Source organism: Heteronotia binoei, chromosome 17, assembly GCF_032191835.1.
Source record: "Heteronotia binoei isolate CCM8104 ecotype False Entrance Well chromosome 17, APGP_CSIRO_Hbin_v1, whole genome shotgun sequence".
NCBI lineage: Eukaryota > Metazoa > Chordata > Lepidosauria > Squamata > Gekkonidae > Heteronotia > Heteronotia binoei.
This window is the reverse complement of record NC_083239.1, coordinates 2,473,010-2,490,557: the sequence shown is the minus strand read 5'-3', so window position 1 is coordinate 2,490,557 and position 17,548 is coordinate 2,473,010. Positions and strand designations below refer to the sequence as shown.

Below are 17,548 nucleotides of genomic sequence, written 5' to 3'. Positions count from 1 at the left end.
ACAAAAGAACATGTATTTCCTAGTGATGTTTTTGTCCACCTAATTTACCAAGAACATCACTAGGAAATACATGTCCTTTTGTTTTACATAGTCAAAGGAAATTCTTGGTATGCCAAAATGTGTGCCCTACTTTGCTCTCTGCTCTGAAGTGGGTCAGTCTTTGGTGGAGACAAAAGCCTGGATTGCAGTATTTAAATTCTGGCTCAAAATTCACTTTAGAACAGATTCTAACAGCCTTCTTGATTGTAGGAAAAGAGACCCATATATTTCATCCTGGATAGCAGTTCTTATGTCCAAACTTAACCAGTTGGGGATAGAGGTTGATGTTTTTTTTACATCTGATGAGTCATATAGCTTCAGATGTATTAAATTGAGATTGTTGGAGTTGGAGGAAATGAAATTATGCCCAGCAGACCCTTATATTTGCTCTCCAGCATCCTTAGATCTTTATGTTTTCTGTGGCAAAATGCCCCATTATCTATCAGGCTTAACCACTCCAAGTCATCGCAGGGCATTTATGTTGGCTAGACTGAATGCGTTTCCCTCCAAAGTTCTACAAGTGAGATATCATCGAGTCCCTTTAGGCAACAAACTGTTCCTGTGGAGCGAATATTCCTGACTCAATTCAGCATATATTACTTGATTGTTCCATTTAGCATAACCTCCATAAAGATTTATCTTGGGTGCTCTTGTGTTTTCCCACCGTCCAATCAGGGAGGCAGGAATAAAAAAACTTCCTCTTCCTGTGGCTGTGGGGAACCACCCATCTCCAGTTCCTTTCCTGCCTCGACAGGGAGAGCATGTGCTTAGGATAGGTTCTATCCCTTTAAGTGCTTTCTTTAAAAAAAAAAAACCTTTCTTCCTCTTTCGCTCCTGCCTCTTTCTTTACCTAGCTACTTCCAACCCCACTCCTTTCAGCCTCTCGGCTGCTCTAACCTCGTTCCCCTTCTGTGGATTCTCGCTTCCTCCCCACCCCCCCCTTTGAAGAGGAGTGGCGCGCCGGCAGCTCGGGCTGTGTTTACAAGCCGCGGCGCGAAGTACAGCGAGATGGCGCGCAGGGCGAAGGACGCCTGCCCCAATGAGGACTCGGCTGCCTGTGCATCGCGCGGGGCCGAGAGGCCGCTTCCCGGAGCCGGCATGACCACGGGGCTTGCCTCGGCTGCCGGCAACGTGCCCTGTAGGGGCAGAACAATGAGGAGATCAGACGAGGATCGGAGATCTGAACGGAAGCGGCGCTGGTCATCCTCGGCAGTGGAGGAGGCTTCCTCCTCAGAGCGCCGGCCTGGCCACGAGGGCCATTTTGAAAAGCACAAACGGGCGCGAAAGGACGGGGACCAGCAGCCTAGCAGCCTCCAGGGGCGGGGACCCCCGCATGCCAACCTCCAGGCGGGAGACTTCGACGCCTTCGAAGTACAGCCACAGCAGGAGGCCGCGCAGACCCTCCAGCCCCAGACGGGCTGGGGTAATGTACCCATGATGGGACCTTCTTTATTTACTGAATTTCTAGAGTCAATCAGACAGACTGTAGGGGCTGCAGTTGAAGCGGCCACCCTCAAGAGGCCCAGGCCCTCTAGCCCATCCCCTCCCCCCAGGTCACCTTCACCCAAAAGGTCTAGGGAACAGGGCTCCCACGCCAGGGCCACTAGAGGCTCCCTAGTCAGTGACTTCCTGGAGGGCGAGAGATCCCGGTATGGGGATCAGTCAGAAGAGTCAGAAGAGGGGGAAAGGGAGGAGGGCGAATTCCTCTCAGATGAGGAGATAGAGGGTACGTCTGTACCAGAACCCTCCTCACGCTTCTTCAGGGCAGAGGAGTTCCAATCCCTCTTGCCCAAGGTGCTGGCCGCACTGGTCCTCCAAGTGTCTCCCGAGGACCAGGAGGTTGCCAACCCCCTGGCTAACCCCAAGAACAAACCCAAGGGAAACTCAGAGTTCTTTGAGCGCCAGCTAAGAGCTGAATGGGCAAAACCAAGTACCAGCAGACAGGTCCCCAACTCTATTAAGAAGCTGTATGAGCTACCTGCCTTTGCTAATGACATGCTGCAGGTTCCCTTAGTAGATGCACCTGTGGCAGCCCTACAGTCCCATGGCCTACTAGCAGAAGATGGCCAAGGGTCGATTAGGGACAACTGGGACAGGAAGATTGACCTGGCCCTGAAGAGGAGCCATGAGGCTACGGCCCTGGCCATCAAAGCTGCTGCCGCCAACTCTATAGTCTCTAGGGCGGCGATAGTGTGGATCAGACGTCTATCTCAGCTCTTGCTGGATGCAGATAGAAGGACCATGGAGGGCACCAGCAGACTCATGCGGGCGGCGGAGTTCTCAGCGGATGCCTCCTTAGACGCTCTTACCTTCTCTGCCAGGGCGATGGCAGCTAACGCGGTAGCCAGAAGGGGGCTTTGGCTTAGAGCCTGGCCAGCTGACGTCCATTCCAAGTCGATCGTCTCAGGATATCCCTTTCAGGGTGAGAAGTTATTCGGTGACACACTGGAAAAGATCCTCGTGGAGACGCGAGATAAGAAGAAGGCCCTGCCCAAGTTTCTGAGGCGCACCGACAGGCGAGGGTTTGGCTCCAATTCCTTTCGGACCTCCTCCAACTTCCACAAACCGAAGCAAGAGTACAAGAAATCACCCTGGAGCCAACCCAAGCAGGGTTTCCATAAGAACCCCTCCAACAACCGATTTCAGAGGAACCAGCCCGATAGATCGGGCAAATTCCAGAAGGGCCCCAAGCCCAACCAGGCATGACTGGGACCACATCCCAGTAGGGGGCCGCCTGCTGCACTTTCATCAGGCTTGGGTGGAATCGCAGGCGGACTCTTGCACTCTAGAGATTGTCTCCCGGGGTTACCCGATAGAGTTCAGGCGTACACCCCCAGATCGTTTCATTATTTCCCCACTCCGGAGCGGAGGGACATCACCCTCAAGGCAATACGCCACCTTCTGGATTCAGCGGCAATAGAACAAGTCCCTCCGAAGCAGAAATATCAAGGTGTCTATTCCATCTTCTTCACAGTTCCCAAGAGGAACGGGGACTGGAGAGCAATTTTGGACTTAAAATTCCTGAACAGAAACATCAAACTACGACACTTCAGAATGGAGTCCATCAAGTCCATAACAGAGGCCCTGAACCACAGGGACTACATGTCATCGCTGGATCTGACAGAGGCTTACCTACATATTCCAATCCTACCCTCACACCGCAAATTCCTACGTTTCTGCATAAATGACTCTCATTACCAATTCAGAGCCCTACCTTTCAGACTTGCAACAGCTCCACGGGTGTTCACCAAGGTGTTGGTGAATCTGATTGCACACCTCAGACAGAGGGGCATACACGTGCACCCGTATCTCGACGACCTGTTGATAAGGTCATCGTCAAGGGAGCAAGCAGAACAGGACATACAGAGCACAGTCAGCTGCCTCCAAAGACACGGCTTCCTGATCAATACAGCCAAGAGTCACCTACAACCGACTCAGAGACTAGAACACCTGGGCATGATAGTCGACACAAACCTCAAAGCCATCTTTCTCCCAGAGGACAAGATCCTAAAGACAATGACGTTGGCACAACAGGTGATCCAGGCGTCATCATCAACACTCCTGACTCTAGCAAGGCTCATGGGCCTCCTCATCTCAAACCTGGAAGCACTACAGTGGGGCCGACACCACACCAGACAACTCCAGATGTTCCTTCGTCCCCATCAACTACAGATCATGGAGAGACGCTCCATATCCCTAACACTGCCCCCGACGGTGAAGGAGAGCCTCGGGTGGTGGATCAAGGCCAGCAACTTACGTCAGGGGAGAGTCTTTCTCATAGAGGGGGAGTTGCAGCTGTTTTCGGACGCCAGCCTCTCCAGTTGGGGGGCAACCCTCAACGAGACGGTCAGGGAATCGAACCTCCCAATCAACCTCCTAGAGCTTCGGGCAGTTCGCCTAGCTCTCCTGCACTTCCAGGACCAAGTCTCAGACCAACACGTCCTAGTGCGAACGGACAACATAGCAGCGAAGGCCTACCTAAACAATCAAGGGGGGTCCAGGTCCAGCTCCCTCTACAGGGAGGCCGGAAAACTGTTCGGCTGGGCAGAACTTCACCTGAAGTCAATAAGAGCAGAACACATCAAAGGGGCGCACAACGTGCAGGCGGACTGGCTCAGTCGGGAGAGCATCCAGGCGGGGGAGTGGTCTCTCAACAGAGCTATATTTCTAAAGATAGTGGATCACTTTGGCCCACCAACCTTGGATCTCTTCGCATCTCACCAGAATCACCAGCTGCCCCGGTTCTTCACAAGGTACTCTCACAGTCAGGCGGAGGCCACAGACGCCCTAACATCCCCGTGGCCGCAAGGACTCCTGTATGCCTTCCCTCCAATCCCGGTCATCCCGAGATTACTCAGAAAGATCAGGACGCTGGGGGCAGAGGTCATCCTGGTTGCACCTTGGTGGCCTCGGCATCCCTGGTTCTCTTCAATCCAGCAGATGTCGGCGGAGGAACCCCTTTACCTACCAACCTGGCCGGACATGCTGCTGCAGGGACCAGTGCGGCACCCCCACCCAGAATGGCTGAGATTGACCGCGTGGAGGTTGAGAGGAGATCGTTACTAGGCCTAGGGTACACCAGCGAAGTGACAAATACCATCTTGGCATCCAGAAAAGAATCCACTACGTGGATCTACAATATGTCTTGGAAAGCCTTCCACAGGTGGTGCCGGAGAAAGAGCGTGGATCCATTACATCGTACTGTCCCCAGAGTTCTACAATTCCTTCAGGACGGCCTGCAGTCCGGCCTGAAGCCAGCCACACTCAAACGCCAGATCGCGGCACTGTCGTCAGTACTTCAGCAGGTGGATGGCGTATCCTTGTCATCTCACCCACACATCCGCCGGTTCCTTAGAGGGGCTTCCTTAAGCTCTCCACCACAGACTCATCGTTCCCGACCTGGAGGCTGAACCCAGTGCTTTCCGCCCTAACAGGTCCACCCTTCGAACCGCTCATGCACGTGCCCTTAAAGATGCTCCGCATGAAGACGATATTCCTGGTAGCAATAACATTGGCCAGAAGGGTCTCCGAGATCGGAGCCCTATCGGCTAGGAAGGAGCTATGCGTGTTCCACAAGGACAAAGTGGTCCTCTACCCGGATCCTACCTTCCAACCAAAGGTGTCATCCAGATTCCACCAAAATCAAGAGATCAACCTACCATCCTTTTGCCCAGATCCCAGGCACCCCAAGGAATGAACCTGGCACACCCTGGACATGCGCAGGGCGATCAAAATCTACCTGATTAGAACAGAGCCGCTGCGGAAGTCAGATTCCATGTTCATCAATATTTCTGCACCCAGAATGGGGCAAAAGATGTCCAAGTCGGCCATCAGTTATGCCATCAAGCAGTGCATAGCAGAGGCGTACAAGGCCTTGCACCTCGAGGTTCCACCAGGGATCACGGCACACTCGACCAGAAGCGCAGCTGCTAACGCAGCCTTCAGCAAGAACGCCTCAGTCGAGGAAGTGTGCAAGGCAGCTACGTGGTCGTCAATCTCCACCTTTGTGCGACACTACAAGCTGAACTCTTACGCGTCTGCGGACGCGGCCTTCGGTAGACGAATCTTACAGCATGTACTACCTGAGTAGGGCGATCCCCCCCTAAGTAACCTACTGCTCTGGGAGCACCCAAGATGTCCTCCGCCTCCTAGGGAGAACGACCCTTGGCACTTACCGTGAGGGATCCTTCTCCTAGGAGGAAAGGAGGACATCTTGCCCTCCCATCTATCGCCCTACCTTGGGCAGCTTATCTCTCCATTGTCGTCTACCAACACCTCTACCAATATCTGGTTGCCTACGGGCCTGTCTTTAGTTCTTATCTATAAGGTTTATTCTCTCGTCGGTCGTCCACCTTCTTTATGGATACCGACGGACTAATAGTTGTTTTTTCTTGTTAGAAGTTTTTTGTTTTCATAGATACAGTTATTGTTTATACTGCTGCTCGGAGTCACCCGAACTGAAGATGGGTGGTTCCCCACAGCCACAGGAAGAGGAAGTTTTTTGATTCCTGCCTCCCTGATTGGACGGTGGGAAAACACAAGAGCACCCAAGATGTCCTCCTTTCCTCCTAGGAGAAGGACCCCTCACGGTAAGTGCCAAGGGTCGTTCTCCCCAGATTTGTCTATTCTGCCACCCTGTTATTATTTATTGAATGATACTGAGGGGGAGGTTAGCGAGGCTGTGGCAAAATTCTTGGCTGACATCCTTAAATTTAAATCTGACCATGTACGAATGCATCTGTAAGCTCGGTTTGGTTTTGATTTTATCTCCAATGTTTAAATTTTATATTCTGTGTATTTTTATTTGCAACTGTTATGCCGTTAAAGGTTTGGTATGGTACGGTACTATAGTTGATTTCATAAAATAATTTTAGAATGTCAAGCTTCAAAGCGTCTTCTTTACAACATCTTTGTTTACTCTGTGTGCAAATATGTCACTGCATCTTTTAGTCCACTTCTTGAAGGTAGATTTCCAGGGGGGGCGCTGCGTAACTTTTTTCTGAAAAGGGGACGTTAGACCAAATAAGTTTGCCCCATCCCCTCATCTGAAGTCTGCATGCATACGAAAGCTTACATTCTCTCCCGACATGTTCCCCAGAGAGTGCTGAGATCGAGTTCTCAAAACCTGCTTGCAATCACCGGGCCAAAGGAGGCCCAACTTAAGTCGACCAGAAATAGGGCCTTTTCAGTCACAGCCCCTTGCTGGTGGAACCAGCTACCGGAAGAGGTGAGGGCCCTGCGAGACCTTGGGCAGTTCCGCAGGGCCTGTAAGACAGTCCTCTTCCGGTTGGCATACAACTGATGGGTGCTTGAAAATTTTGAATAGAAGGCTGTGATATGGTACTTTGGTAAATGGCTTTGTTTTACTGTTTTTACTGGTTTATTGTTTAAATGTTGTAAATTGATGTATTTTAAAATTTAATCCTATGTTAGAACTTCTGTGTTGTGAGCTGCCCTGAGCCGCTTTGGTGGGAAGGGCAGGATATAAACTAAATAAAATGAAATGAAATTCTGAATAGAACTTTGTTGGTCTTAAAGGTGAAATTTGACTCCTACTTTGTTCTGCTGCTTCAGACCAACCCGACTGCCCCCTTGGATCACACTGCACTTGTCGTAAACTACTTTTGGAAGCTAGCTTTGCATTAATTCCACTTCAAAACCAAATCCCATTGGTCCCCAAACCGTGTTGAGATGAAACTAAACATTTTAAAAAGAAGCGAAGGAACTGGGTATTTTAGGCTTCTTCCGTTCTTATTAATCAGGGCATCTGTATGCATGCTTTCCTGTAGAGATGAACAGTACAGGATTATGTGGAATGAACTGGAAACCCTTGTGAGAGCTCATGTAGTCAACTCTGATAAACACCAGCGAGTCCTGGAGTGCCTTCTAGCTTGCAGGAGCAAGCCTCCAGAAGAAGAGGAGCGCAAGAAACGCGGAAGGAAGAGGGAGGAGAAAGAAGATAAATCTGAGAAAGCAGGAAAAGACTATGAGCCAGAAAAATCCTGGCAGGAATCAGAAAGGTGATTGGCAGAACTTTATTCCAGTATTTATGTAACAGCATGAATGTAGCATGGCGTTTGACTCCTGAAAGATTCACATACAAACCCAGAAGTGTTATTCTGTGTCTTAGGCTAATGGTCAAAACCTGAATCTGCTATTGATGTGTTTTCCACATGTTGAGGTTACCCTCATTTATTTATTTACTTCATTTATGTATTCATTTATGTAAGGGAAGATCTTGCCTCACTAACCTGTTACATTTCTTTGAGGGGGTGAACAAACATAGATGTTGTTTACCTTGACTTCCAGAAAGCTTTTGATAAAGTTCCTCATCAAAGGCTCCTTAGAAAGCTTGAGAGTCATGGAGTAAAAGGACAGGTCCTCTTGTGGATCAAAAACTGGCTGAGTAATAGGAAGCAGAGAGTGAGTATAAATAGGCAGTCTTCGCAGTGGAGGACGGTAAGCAGTGGGGTGCCGCAGGGCTCGGTACTGGGTCCCATGCTCTTTAACTTGTTCATAAATGATTTAGAGTTGGGAGTGAGCAGTGAAGTGGCCAAATTTGCGGATGACACTAAATTGTTCAGGGTGGTGAGAACCAGAGAGGATTGTGAGGAACTCCAAAGGGATCTGTTGAGGCTGGGTGAGTGGGCGTCAACGTGGCAGATGCGGTTCAATGTGGCCAAGTGCAAAGTAATGCACATTGGGGCCAAGAATCCCAGCTACAAATACAAGTTGTTGGGGTGTGAACTGGCAGAGACTGACCAAGAGAGAGATCTTGGGGTCGTGGTAGATAATTCACTGAAAATGTCAAGGCAGTGTGCGTTTGCAATAAAAAAGGCCAACGCCATGCTGGGAATTATTAGGAAGGGAATTGAAAACAAATCAGCCAGTATCATAATGCCCCTGTATAAATCGATGGTGCGGTCTCATTTGGAGTACTGTGTGCAGTTCTGGTCGCCGCACCTCAAAAAGGATATTATAGCATTGGAGAAAGTTCAGAAAAGGGCAACTAGAATGATTAAAGGGCTGGAACACCTTCCCTATAAAGAAAGGTTGAAACGCTTAGGGCTCTTTAGCTTGGAGAAACGTCGACTGAGGGGTGACATGATAGAGGTTTACAAGATAATGCATGGTATGGAGAAAGTAGAGAAAGAAGTACTTTTCTCCCTTTCTCACAATACGAGAACTCGTGGGCATTCGATGAAATTGCTGAGCAGACAGGTTAAAACGGATAAAAGGGTGATTAACATGTGGAATTCACTGCCACAGGAGGTGGTGGCGGCCACAAGCATGGCCACCTTCAAGAGGGGGTTAGATAAAAATATGGAGCAGAGGTCCATCAGTGGCTATTAGCCACAGTGTGTATGTGTGTGTGTGTATATATATATATATATATATATATATATTTGGCCGCTGTGTGACACAGAATGTTGGACTGGATGGGCCATTGGCCTGATCTAACATGGCTTCTCTTATGTTCTTATGTTCTTACTGCTACCAAGATGGCTTACATAATTCTTCCATTATATCCTCACAGCAACAACCTTGTGAGGTAGGTTAGCACATGACTAGCCCAGCATCACCCAGCAACCTTCCATGACAAAGTGGGAATTTGAACCTGGTTCTTCCAGATCCTAATCTGACAGTCTAACAACTACAGTTCGGGGGCCGAATCAAGCCCCAGAAGGGCTTCTATCTGGCCCCCAAGCAACTGGCTGTCATTTGCTTCCTTCTCCCTCTTTCTTGCTTCCTTCTGCATCACAGCTTGCTTTGCCAGGCTTGCTCCATTGCACAGGAGCTACAGAGCAAAACCTCTATTTTCTTCATTGGCTGAGACTCCTCCCTTGGAAAGAAAGGGGGGAGGAATAGCTCACTTTGCCAAGCTCTCTCAATTGCACAGCAGAGCTACTGAGCCAAGCCTCTCCTCCTTTTATAGGCTGAGGCTCCCCCCCCCCCCCACTTCCCTGGGGAAGGAAAGAAAGAGCCAGAGCTTCCTTTGCCCAGTTCCCTGGATCCCATGGGAGAAATGCAAAGAAAGCATCTTTAAGACCAATTAGTGCTAATGTTTTAAGTTTAAAAAAAAAAAAAATATATATATATATATATATATATTTGTGTTTGTGTTCTTTATAAAATGTATATTTCTGCTACCTAATCTTAAATAGGTACACATGTGGCCTGTTCCGACATGGCCCGGCCCAGCAAGGTCTCATTTATGTCAGATCCGGCCCTCATAACAAATGAGTTCGATACCCCTGCACCAACTCGGTGGGCGGTTTTATATGTGTGGAATAGTCCACTTTAAGTGCACTTTAAATGCACTGTAGCTATTATTTGCAAGCGGATTTTGACATTTCACGTAGCAAAATCCAGTTGCGAAGTGCAATGAAGGTGTATTGAAAGTGTATTATTCAATGTGTGTGAAAACACCCTTGGAGCATGACTAGCCCAAGGTCACCCAGTGAGTTTCAGGGTGTGAGGATTTCAACCTGGATCTCTCTGGTCCTAGTCCAACAATCTAAACACTGTACAATGCACATATATTCTTATTATTGCTATTTTTAAAATCTGCCAGTGTATTGAAAAGAAAAAGATCATGCTGGGGCTGAATGAGGAGGCCATTCCTTCTTCCCCAGAGGACTGGTTCTTTTTCTGCCTCTGATCTGATACGTTGCAAGACAACTCTAGTATGTACTCCAAAGTAATGGAGTGGGAGATCTCCAGGGGCCCTAACATTGTCAGAAGAGGAGCCAAACTGTATTTATCTTTTCTCTTCATCTGAGGCTCATGCTGCCTCTGAGAATTGAAACGTAGTTGGAGTATGTATAACGTGGTTACTCGTTAGTGTGCTTATCTTCTTTTTCACAAAGGAGGGGATGGCTTTAGAACTGCTGGTGTTGGAAAATGCTGTCACTTACGGCAATCCCACAGGATTTTCAAGGTTTTCAGAGGTGGTTCGTTATTTCCTGCCTCTGCACCATGACCCTGGGTTTCCTTAGTGGTCTCGCTTCCAAATACTAACCAGGGCTGATCCTGCTTACGAAATCTTGCTAGCCTGGGCCATCCAAATCAAGGCAACTTTAGAACTAGAACAGCTAATTTTTTAAGTAGCTTATAGTTACCCCAAGCAATACTCCTGAAATACCAGTAATCTGTTACATTTGAGAAGTGACAACTGAAATGATTACTGACTAATTCTAATCCTATTTATATAAAAGTCTAGCCATATTGGGGACGACTCACCTACTCTCCCTTTGGCTGAGCCTCATATCACTCAAAGAGCAACCCCACTTTCCAGCCCCAGAACAGACAAAGATTGGACCACTGGAGAAGCCGATAGGCAGTGGCTGTTGCTAGGCAACTAAACTTGGTTCTGTCAGTAAAAGGTGTGGGGAGGAGGCCCTTTCCAGGGCTCTTTTGGCCTTTGAGGGAGAACTCATTGGGGCCAGTCATGACTAGGGTTGCAGTTCTGGGTTGGTGGGAAATTCCTGGAGTTTTTGTGGTGAAATCTACAGAAGCCAGAGTTTGGGGAGGGGAAAGGCCTCAACTGACTATAATATCATAGAGTCCACCCTTCAAAGCAGTTATTTTCTCCAGGCAGAGAGAGATCTATTGTCTGGAGTTTAGTTGTGATGCCAGAAGATTTTCAGGATCCACCTGGAGGTTGGCTACCCTAGTCTGGGAAGCACCCTCTGGGTGACTGGCATGTCTTAACTAGGCCTGGCTGCTTGCTTCTGTTCACCAGCAGCCCCCCATGACAGCTAGTGTGATGTAGTAGTTAGCACTTCAGAGTAGAGTCTGCCGGACCCAGGTTCTTGCTGTGGAAGCTGACTGGGTGATTTTGGCCCAGTCACAGACTTTTCAGCCTAACCTCCTGTAGAGTTCCAGGCTTTGGATTCTCTCGAAATACTCAGCTCCAAGGTCCACACATGAGTCCACCAAATCAGGCAAAGTTCCTTTATTATTAAAGAGAGGGCAAGGTGCCCTCAGATAACAATAATTACTCATGCAAACGGTTAAACAAACTACAGCAAAATAAATAAAATCAGTCAGCTTACTCAGACCTCAAAGGTAGGGGAGTGTCCTGCCTCAAAAGATGCACAATAAAAAAATCCCGCCCCCCAAGCTTGGCTTTATCCTGAAAGAAACCTATTAACACACTGCCCCTCCCTCCATCCCGTCCAGCTGTCAATTAAGATGACTTAGTTATGCAACTCTAGTAAGGTGAAAACTGGACAGTTCCTGCAACAACTTGCAAGGTCAGTCCTCCCCCTTTATGCATCCTTTAGTTTTTCAGAGTTGCTGTTTTGGGCCCAAGCCAGTCTCTTCCTTATACCCTCCCATGCAGAAAGAGAGTGAACATCCATCTCACTTTCTGCAAGAAAAAAAACAAACAAAGAAGATGCAGTTTCAAAACAATTCCTTGTTGTTGCCCAATTGCTGACCCAATTTTTTTTTTGGGGGGGGGGGGGGGCTCCTGACTCATCCACCAAACATCGTCTGTCCTAGACGGTGTCAACCAATATGTTTTCTTTTCCTTTAATATGTCTGACCTCAAATGACAAATCTTATAGGGATAGTGTCCATCTCAGAATTCTGTCTTTCAACGTATGGATGAAAACCAACATGCTATGGTCTGTCTCTAGCTGAAAGTGTACACCCCTCAAATATGCCTTAAGTCTATTTAGCCCCCATACTACTCCCAGGGTTTCCTGCTTGATGTCACTATATTTCTGCTCTCTGGGCAATAGCTTACAGCTCAGATATACTACCAGATGATCATCTTGCCCGCTCTGCAGTAGAACTACACCTGAGCCGTAATGGCTAGCATCGATACACACGATGAACCTTTGAGAATAATCTGGCAGTTTGAGAAGCGGGGTCTCTTTGAGCCTGTTCTTTAGCATATCGCATGCTCCTTGATGCTTGACTGACCAGGACACTCTCCCACCTATCCTTTCCTTACATAAATTGGTAAGTGATGCAGCACGATGTGAAAAGTTAAGAATGCATTCTAATAGAATCCACATGTTCCTAGGAAACTCAGCACCTGTCTCTTGGTTGGCCACTTAATAATTGCATCTAACTTCACCGCGTGTGGCTTGATCTTGCCTCTCCCTATTTGATGTCCCGAATACACGACTGAGCTATTGGCGATTTGGCATTTTGCAGGCTTACTAGTTAATCCTTCCTCCTGAATTCTCTGTAACGCAGTTCTTAGGTAGTCTAAATGCTATGGCCAAGGCGAACTGATTGCTGTGATGTCATCCTGACAGCTCCCTGCAAAATCTAATCCCTGCAACACCTTGTCCATTAATCTCTGCAACACTTTACTAGCAGAATTTATTCCAAAAGGGAGCACATTGAAACAGAATTGCCCTGTGAAGCATGAAAAACTTGTGCTATCTCTAGCTCTTTCTGTTAATGGGAATTACCAGATGTGAGGTCCAAGGTGGCAATGTGTTCAGCATTCACAGTCCTTTCCAGGACCTCCTCTGGGTATTGATCAGTTTTACACAATTGATTTAATCTTCTGTCGTCCACACACAGGTGGTATTCTGGGGAGTCTCCTTCCGGCAGCTTCTTTTTAGGGACTATTACAAGATTACTACTCCATTTGGAAGTGCTGAGTTCTGTAACTCCCATCTCAGGCCTTTTCTGTATCTCCTGCCTCACTACCTCCCTCATCAACCCTCTAATGGGATATGGATTACGCTTGATCAGTGGGTGTTCCCCTGCATCTAAATCATGGATGATCAGATCAGTTCTCCCTGGGTGATTTGTAAACAGGGCTGCAAAGTTCTGCAGCATCTTCTTCAATTGTTTGATTTTACTGTTGTAAGCCGACCTGAGCTCCCTTGCGGGATAGGGTGAGATACAAATCCAAAAATTAAATTCAATTAAATGCAACCATGCCAGGCCAAAAAAACCTAGATTGCACCACAAGCTCATGCTGATGCTAAATGCCACAAGGCTGAATATGACAGGGAAAGGTGGCAACAATGCACTGCAAACAAAAGGAATGCTGAGCTTCATAGTGTGTGTGAGACGGTCGTCATGTTCCCCCTCCACACACCCCATAATTATTCTTTCTTATCTCCATTCTGGGCCTGTTTCAGGGCTCTGAGTCACCACAGACACAGGGAAAAACGGAGTGTGAAGGCCAAGGGTTGGTGGGTGGGTGGGAAGATAGCAAGGGAGGAAAGTCAATGTCACAGGTGGGGGAAGTAGTAGAGTGCCAAGGGTGCAAGGGGTAGTTGAGAGGAAGAGGTGGCTGGGGTGGGTAGTAGTTGAAGGGGATAGGGGTAGGAAGACACCAAGGGTGGGGTGACTGGATGCCTTCTCTTTGATGGGTGGATGGAGGACAGCAGGGGGGGGGGCACTTGCCCATAGCCTCTTTCTAGAGTCCATTCTATTTTTCTCCACAACAGGCCTTATTCCTAGTCTTATTATAATAGTTTGCTACGTTAATGGTCTCATTCCCCCTGATCTTGTCAGTATTATATTAAAAACAAGCAGGAGCCCACAAAGACTTGGAGGAGGGGATGTCATTTTCCCCTCCTCCCTTTTCCCCGCTTTCTTCTCTCTTTCCCACCAAACAGCCAACCTTAGCTTTATCTGTCCCTCTGTCTTCAGCTTTCCTTCTCCTGCCCTGAGAAGTCTCTGCCACCTCTGTGGGGCCAGGCCCACTTGGGAAATAGGGAACCCTCAGGAACTTGTGGGGAGGAGCATTGCTTTCCCCTGTATTCCCCTCTCGACATTATTTCCCCTAGGTCTATAGGTGAGTTGTACATTTTGGTGGTATTGAATTGCCCAGTGGTTGCTACCCAGTCTGACCCAATGAGTCCTTCCACAAAGGCCAAAACAACCCTGGAAGGGACCTCTTTCCTGCCTTCTGCTGGCAGAAATGGAGCCTGGATGCCGTGGTTGCCTTACAAAGGCCTTTGAGTCCTTCTGTTTCTTAAAGTTACAGGCATTCCTTTTATCATTTGGGGTGTTTCAAACTCCCCATGTATTTTTTTAGATTTCAGATTTTTCTGAGGTGTTTTTCACATTTGTAGAAGGATTTATTTTGTCAATTCACAGCTCCAGTCTCTGGATTTAAGTATCAGATTTAGTGGACTGGGCTATTAGTATATACAAGTGGGAACTCTCGAGAAGCTTGTGAGGGCATTCCCCCACCTTTCCTTCCTTCACTCTCTCCCCGTCTTTGTCAGTATTTCCCCATCTCTCTTTCTGCCCCATCCCTTATCTGTCAATCTTTCCTCACCCCGTTTCTGTCTTCCCCGCTTTCTTTCCTCATCCTTTCTCTAGCAATCTTCTCTTGCCTGCTTTCTTTCCCCACCCCTTCTATGTCAGTCACTCCCCCTACCTTCCCCCCACCCTTTCTCGATGTTCCTCTCTTTTTCTCTCCCCACTCCCAGGGCAATACCCCCTTCTTTTGCTCCCTCTCCCTCAGACAATCCCTCTTCTTCTTCTTTCTCTCCCTCAGACAATCTCCCAATCTCTTTTTAACTCCTCCCAGACAATCCCCCTTCTTCTTTTTCCCTCCTTAAAAATCTAGAGTGGCTCTGGGACAGCTCCCCAGGAGCTGCAGTGGCCCTGGGAGGTCCCCAGGAGCCGCCGCAGCTGTGGCGTGCTTATCGGGAGACATGGCAGCTGCGTCAGGAGACACCACGCTGACCACAGACCCTAGGTGCCACTGTGGTTGTAGCCTCATCAGGAGCCATCGCAGCTGCATCAGGAGACTCCAAGCAGGGCTTCCAAAGTTGAACTGGGGTAGGAAATGCTGCACTGACCACAGGGCCCCAGACCCCTGGAATATTGCTGCAACAGAGCCCTGGGGAATGCCACATCAGCTATAGAGCCTGCAGGGGATGCTGCACTTGTACAGGGAACTTTTTTGTTTTGAGGGTGATATAACTCCCACCCCCAAGTTTGGAGAAGAATCTCACTAATCTCAGTGTGGGCCCAGTCTGCAGATTTAGATATCTGCAGATATGTCCACACTTGACAAAGATATATATGGATGATAGTGATTTTCTGGGGATATCACAGCTTCCGGAGTTTTAGTGTGATATGTTAAAAATCAGAAGTGCAATAGTAATCTCTCTCTTTATCTCCGAAGGATAAAAGGTTTATTGGATCGTGAAAAAGAGGAATTGGGAGAAGCAGAAGTAATAAAAGATTCGCCTGATTCTCCTGAACCACCAAACAAAAAACCACTCATTACAATGGGTGAAATAACCCCCATTGAAAAAAACAAAGGTAAATTTACAATAGTTACTATATATTTGAAAATTGCAAAGTAAGAATTGAACTGATTTCCGTTATCAGTGATGTGTAAGTCCTGTAAAATATTTATTATTAGAACGTTTGCCTGACTAATGGGGTTCTGGTTTAGGAACTCTGCCTCTAGGCTGAGTGAAGGGTATGCTTGAAAACATGGGAAGAACAGGGAGGCAACAGTATTTATTTATTTATTTATTTATTTATTTATTACTTTGCATTTATATCCCGCCCTCTCCGCAAGCGGACTCAGGGCGGCTTACAGTATCAGAAGTGGGAGGGCTTCTAGTGTCCTTACAGAAGTGGGAGGGCTTCTAGTGTCCTGGCCCCACTGGTGGACCTCTTGATGGTACCTGGGTTTTTTTGGCCACTGTGTGACACAGTGATGGACTGGATGGGCCATTGGCCTGATCCAACATGGCTTCTGTTATGTTCTCTTATGCTAGAGCTTAGTTTTATATTTTTAAATGTAAGTGAAAAAGTCGAGCAGTTACAGCACATTTCCTCAGCTGCTCTCAATAGAGGTGTTGGTTATTTTGAATGCTTTTAGAGATTGAGTCGATTTGTAGTTGAGTATAAATATAATATACATGATTAATCTTGAATGTGTATACTTACTATTCGTGCATAGAAACTAATTAGTGTGTTTTAATTTTGTTATAAAACCTTTTTTTTAGGGCCCACATCTCTATTATCTTTATGGAGCAACAGAATTAACACTGCAAATTCTAGGAAACATCAAGAATTTATTGGTCGTTTGAACTCTGTAAACAACAAAGCAGAATTGTATCAACACCTTAAAGAGGAAAATGGGTTTGTATTTCTAAATATCAAGGGTTGGTAGCCAGTGGGCTGTACAAACATAATGTTCAGAAGCACAGAAATATGTCCTTTCATGTGGTAGCAGATGTTTATTTGAGAAGATGTTGTCTTCCCTCGGCTTTGATCCTCTGCAGTCTCACCAAAATGATGATGCTCCAAGGCCTTGTTACAAAAGAGGTTCTCTCGGGATCTTTCGTGTACTTTATTTTACACCAAAAACAAGGGTTTCATTTAGCTTTCATGAGAATCTTAAGTCTCAGTCACATCAAGAGATCTTTCTTGCCATTGTGGAAGCAAATGGGGGGGGGGGGTGTGGGTCTGTTCTTTTCTAGTTAACTGTAACACCAAGGGACTTTGGATTAACATGTGTGTGGATTGATATATACATGTCATGTGCTTGACAATATAAGAGGGAGAATATTAAAGATGTGCTACAATTGGATAAAAGCCCCCAATGTATTTTTTTAGTGAGGCCCCCATTGTGCAGAAATATCTCTTTTCCCTCCCTGTGCCCCTAATCCACGGATTTATATATCTGCACAGAGGGCCAAGTTGGGAATTCCCTTATAATATAAAAGCCCAGGTGTACTGGTCACGACACTGCATCAGCCTTTGACCTGTCAACCGCCACTCAAGTTCTGTTGTGTTCCATTGGTTGAGTCCACTTCTCTCTCCCGCCTGCTGTCGTCTGCCCACTTTCTGTGGCATTCAGAAGAGAAAGTAGGCAGTGGTGGCTGGGAGAAACATTGAAGAGAGAGGAAATTAAGGTGGGGCTGCTGCGGCTTCTCCTCAAAATCAACTAAGTGGCAAGGCCTGGCCCTGCTGGGAGCCAGAGGCTATGGCAGCCGCCTGTCACTCACTCTATCCCTTTTCCCTTCAGCCTCACCCCAGGACAAAT

General features: G+C 47.5%; 1 protein-coding gene across 3 annotated transcripts in view; it reads left to right on the top strand.

Moving 5' to 3' along the window:
- Positions 1-16,736, top strand: part of INTS13 (integrator complex subunit 13) — a 57,291-nt gene extending 40,555 nt beyond the window's left edge. For 2 of the 3 annotated variants that reach the window (XM_060258123.1, XM_060258124.1), the window contains exons 14-16: positions 7,329-7,559; positions 15,668-15,807; positions 16,506-16,736. In XM_060258123.1, coding sequence (XP_060114106.1) covers positions 7,329-7,559; positions 15,668-15,807; positions 16,506-16,672 — 538 coding nt within the window. In that variant the 3' untranslated portion in view covers positions 16,673-16,736. The remainder of the gene's footprint in view (positions 1-7,328; positions 7,560-15,667; positions 15,808-16,505) is intronic. The other variant, XM_060258125.1, reaches the window with a different exon arrangement.
- The last annotated feature ends 812 nt before the right edge of the window (positions 16,737-17,548 follow it).